The sequence below is a fragment of the Acanthisitta chloris genome, unplaced genomic scaffold (assembly GCF_000695815.1).
Source record: "Acanthisitta chloris isolate BGI_N310 unplaced genomic scaffold, ASM69581v1 scaffold32447, whole genome shotgun sequence".
Lineage (NCBI taxonomy): Eukaryota > Metazoa > Chordata > Aves > Passeriformes > Acanthisittidae > Acanthisitta > Acanthisitta chloris.
In genome coordinates this window covers 826-5,313 of record NW_008684772.1, presented here as the reverse complement: position 1 = coordinate 5,313, position 4,488 = coordinate 826, and the positions used below count along the sequence as shown (strand labels likewise).

Sequence of the window (4,488 nt, the reverse complement as noted above, 5' to 3'; positions counted from 1 at the left end):
AAGCAGTGAATTAATTCCTTGTTTTGCTTTGCTTGTGTGTGCAGCTTTTGCTTTTTCTATTAAACTGTCTTCATCTCAACCCATGAGTTTTTGTAGCTTTTACCCTTCTGATTCGCTCCCCCATCCCATTGGTGGGGGAGTGTGTGAGAGGCTGCGTGGTTCTTGGCTGCTGCCTGGGGTTAAACCACGACACGAATAAAAGCTAATTTTACAAGTCCCTTAAATGTACTAAGGCACACTACAGAAATACAGTAAAATAAACTGGTAACAAATAGCATCAAGATTCTGAGGAAACAGCAGCTGCAAGCCAAGGGAAAGAAAAAAGGACATTCTCTATTATATAAGAGTTCTTGTGAGGTTTAATCATAATCCTAACCCTTCAAATACATGCACCAGTAAAATGATGAATGCAATTTTAAAAGGTCAAGCCCAAGAAATATCAGGAAAGCTATGAGAAATCACTTAGCTTTTTGAAAAACTCAAACAACAAGTTACTTCAAACAGATGAAAACACTGACCCAGTATCTGTGTAGGATTGGCCTGGTCAAAGGTGACAGCATCCTTCTTCGGAAAATAAATGTTTTCAACTTTAGCTGCAGCTGATTGGTACGCACCCATTCCTGCAGAAAGGCAATACAGAGTGTTCAACAGTGTACCAAAGTGTCTCACATAGAACACTATTCTATCAGTGAGTCTCTGCTGCTGGATAATCTGGACAATTACCCAGAAAAAAAAACTTTTGAAAAAATTGAGTGTTTATGCAAATACCAGTCATTCCTTACATTACTTTTACATGCTAGCTTTGAAGCTTAAAGCAATACTGTCACAAACTGTTCTCCTCTCACATAAAAACTTACAAGTGTACATTATTAACAGTGATTTCTTAATTATGTGGACTAAATACAGTCATTCATAGGAGTGGATATTGCAGTTAAGACATGAAAATGACAAGGGTCATTTTATAACAGAGATTTCCCCCCTGCCCCTGAAATCCTGTATTCTGATTACTTTCATAATGAAAAGGCAAAATGTTTATATATTAGAGGATTTGCAGATATAGCCCCGTTGTGTCGCATGCAATAGTGGCCTGAAGTCTCTTTTTCTAAAGAGTAATAAAATGCTTTAATCATGACCTACAATGATTTCCTAAACTCACAGGTCATTTAATGGCTGACATTGTGTAATACCCATTAACTACATATATCAGTTTCTCAGATCAACTACATAACTACTAAGAGATCAGAAGTCCTCTCAAAAAGAGATTACTACCATACATTTTAAAGCTTCTGTGCTTGACTCCTGTATGTAAAGCAAGGCTCTGTTATATCTATTTTCCAACTAATTTCCAGAGTATAATCAGCTTCAATCTGCTCATTATTTTTAATGAAGTGTAAATTTGCATCAGTGCAGAATTCATATCAGATATACAAACAAAGCAAAATATCAGGGATGCTTTTCATTGGCATGCATCATCTCTTACCTGTGTATGGATCAACCCCACCCAATGGAGCTACTGCATTTGATGCTGAATCAGGAACGTAACGACCAGCACCTAAAGAAAAACATTACGTTTTTTAAACACCACCACCGGTAAAGAGGTATGTATACCTGTATCTAGTTACTAGTTATCGAACATCACTATTAACGGGGTTATTTTCCACTAAAGGAATTATAAAGACGTGTTCAGCACTTCTTTAAAGATTAAATCTATGCCTGTGTGTCGGGGTGGTGGCGATGATGGTGTACGCAAGCTAAGTGAACCACATCTAGGAGACACTATAGCATGGTCTCTGGCACCCACAGGTGCAAAGTCCCTCAGCACAACAGATACCTTATCCACAAAAAGCTCCAGCAGGAGAGCACCACTGCCCAGGTCTGTTCTCTCTTTGTGTCTGGGGCCAGCAGTGGCCTCTCCTGGTGGGAGGTGGACTGTCCTTTCTGGCACCGAGGCCTCAGGTTAGGCCTGCATCTGCAGAGACTGCAGAGAGAGCCACACAAAGCAAGGGAGAGAGACAGCTGCACACCGCAGTAGAATAGGAGAAAGACTGACAAGATGGGGAAGGCTGAAGGCTGTGGGGTTTGGGCAACAGTACAAGGGCTCCTGCTCTACCTGGAGATGTGCAACTGCTGGAGAGGCAGTGACCTCGCACTGGTGAAGACAAACACCCAGCAGTGATGCAAAGAGCCAGCTGAGACTGCACCTCATGTCTGCAAAAACGGGAAAGGCAAGCCGCAGGGTATCCTCCTGCAGGGCACCTGCCTACTGACATGGCCTGAAGTTGGTCTGCTGGGGGCCAGAATCCAGGATTCCAGAGACACTGTCAAGCCTTGCTTGGCCTTCAGACTATTACCCTGCTACTCGTCCACATGGCCATCAATGGTATTGCCTGGGTGAAGGGCCTAGGTGGTATTTCTTTGATGCGCTCAGCAAAGTAAAAATGCTTGAAAAGAACTCAAGTACGTCAGCAACTCACTGCATGGCTGATTCTGCAAGCAAGACTTTGGCATCTATTGACTCCAGACCCTCTTTGAGGAGCAAGAGCTACTAATCAGTGATGGGCTAAGTCTGACAAAGGAGGTTTGGAATTGGGAATGTCTTTGCAAACAAACTTGCTAAACTAGTGAGGAAGACTTTATAATACTTATAGCTAGCCCAGTAATGATCAGGATCTAAAATTTCGGGTGAGTGATATGAATAAACATCATGTAATAAGAAAAAAATTAGTAATAATAAAGAAACCTACTGCTATGAATATATCCATTCCTATGTTGTGCACACATATGAAGTTCGGCAAAACAAAAGGTTTAAGTTCTTATCCTTCTGCTGCAGAGAGCAGAGTGACATGATGCAAAGCAGACAGCAGAGGGCTCCCCTCTGCCGAAATTTGACAGCAGCAGATCCCAACCTCACCAGGCTGTTCCACACCACTGCCCCAAACTGCAAGGAACGGGTGTCTGGAGCTGAACACTGAATGCAACTGAACACGAAAAAAATATGCACCTTAAATGCTAGCCAGACAGATTATGAATTTTACAATACCTGTAAATGGATCTGCTGCAGGTATTGTACTCGGTCCAGATGAAGAGCCTGGAACATAACGGCCAGCACCTAGTCCAACAGCAAGAAAAGCAATGACTAATAATATCAAGTTGTGTTTATAAAGTGTCAGTATTTTCAGACTGAGATAGCTCAAAACTAAAGCCAAACATCAAATACGTGTTTTTGTATATTGTGGCATTACAAGAAATCTGATCCTATCCCCTGGTGCTGAATAAATTCTTCCTTATTATTTGAGGGCCAGAAATCTGCTTTCCAGAGCATGTATGTTACATGCTTGGACACAGACACTTGGAGATATAGTTTAGTGGTGAACAGGGAAGTGCTTGGTTAATGGATGGACCCAATATCTTAGAGGTCTTTTCCAAACTTAATGATTCTGTGACAGTGATGTGGATTGAAAACCGACTGAACAATCAGGCCCAGAGGGTGGTGGTCAGTGCCACAACTGATCTAGTTATAAGCCAGCCACTAGTGGGGTACCCCAGGGGTCAGTACTGTATCCAATCCTGTCCATTCATTAATGATTTGGAAGATGAATCAGAGTGTGTCCTCAGTGAGTCTGCTGATGACACAAAACTGGAAGGAGTGATTGGTGTCATCATTTAAGTTTAAAAGTTTTACCTGTAAACGGATCTGAAAATTGAGTATTTGTACTCAACAGTGTTTGTCCCTTTGTGTTGTCCACAATAAACTTGGCCACCTGATCCAGAAACATAGGATTTAGATCATTTTTCTGCAGGAAGTTGTATGCAGTCAGCCAAGGATCATCAGTGATATTATAAGGCAGTTTGTAGGAAGGCCCACTTTCATTTACATCAATAGTGAAAACATAGTCGTACTCCTTTATGCAGAATAAAAATAAAAACAAATTAGAAGTTTGCCAGCATTTTTTACATAGGAAATCAAGCACTTTACTTAGGTAAGAATAAAATCAATCAAAGTTTATGTATACCTTTCCTTCAAATAAAACTTTTCCAGATGTTTGTTGTGTGGCTCCAGAAGAACCAACCACATCTCCGATCTTTATCCATCTTCCTTCACTAACACTCCACTGATATGCTTCTACTTTCCCATTATCTCTAATAAGCCGTGTCTGTCCATCTCTTGTTCCTGCAGACAGGAGTATAAGAGTTTGAACAATTTCAATAATATGATTTACTTTAGGAGAGAAAAGCCTTCAAACAGTGCCCAGCATTAAAGATGAAAAAACAGTTAAACATTTAAAGTCACCACACAGGCAGTAACTAGATACAAGTCATGATTTAACCCCAGACGCCAATTAAGCACCACACGGACTGTGTGCTTAATTAAGCTGCTGACTCACCCTCTCCCTAGTTGGGATGCATAAGAGAATCAGAAGATGACGGTGGGAGAATGTCTGATTGCTAACGGACATATGAGCAGTCCAGCCTTGCTACCAGGGCCTG

General features: G+C 41.3%; 1 protein-coding gene across 1 annotated transcript in view; it reads right to left on the bottom strand.

Annotated features, from left to right (window-relative positions):
* Positions 1 to 4,171, bottom strand: part of PLAA (phospholipase A2-activating protein) — a gene marked incomplete at its 5' end in the record, with an annotated part of 8,968 nt that extends 4,797 nt beyond the window's left edge. The window contains 5 exons of the mRNA XM_009079463.1: positions 519 to 620; positions 1,481 to 1,552; positions 3,041 to 3,109; positions 3,683 to 3,902; positions 4,014 to 4,171. Coding sequence (XP_009077711.1) covers positions 519 to 620; positions 1,481 to 1,552; positions 3,041 to 3,109; positions 3,683 to 3,902; positions 4,014 to 4,171 — 621 coding nt within the window. The remainder of the gene's footprint in view (positions 1 to 518; positions 621 to 1,480; positions 1,553 to 3,040; positions 3,110 to 3,682; positions 3,903 to 4,013) is intronic.
* Positions 4,172 to 4,488: the final 317 nt, after the last annotated feature.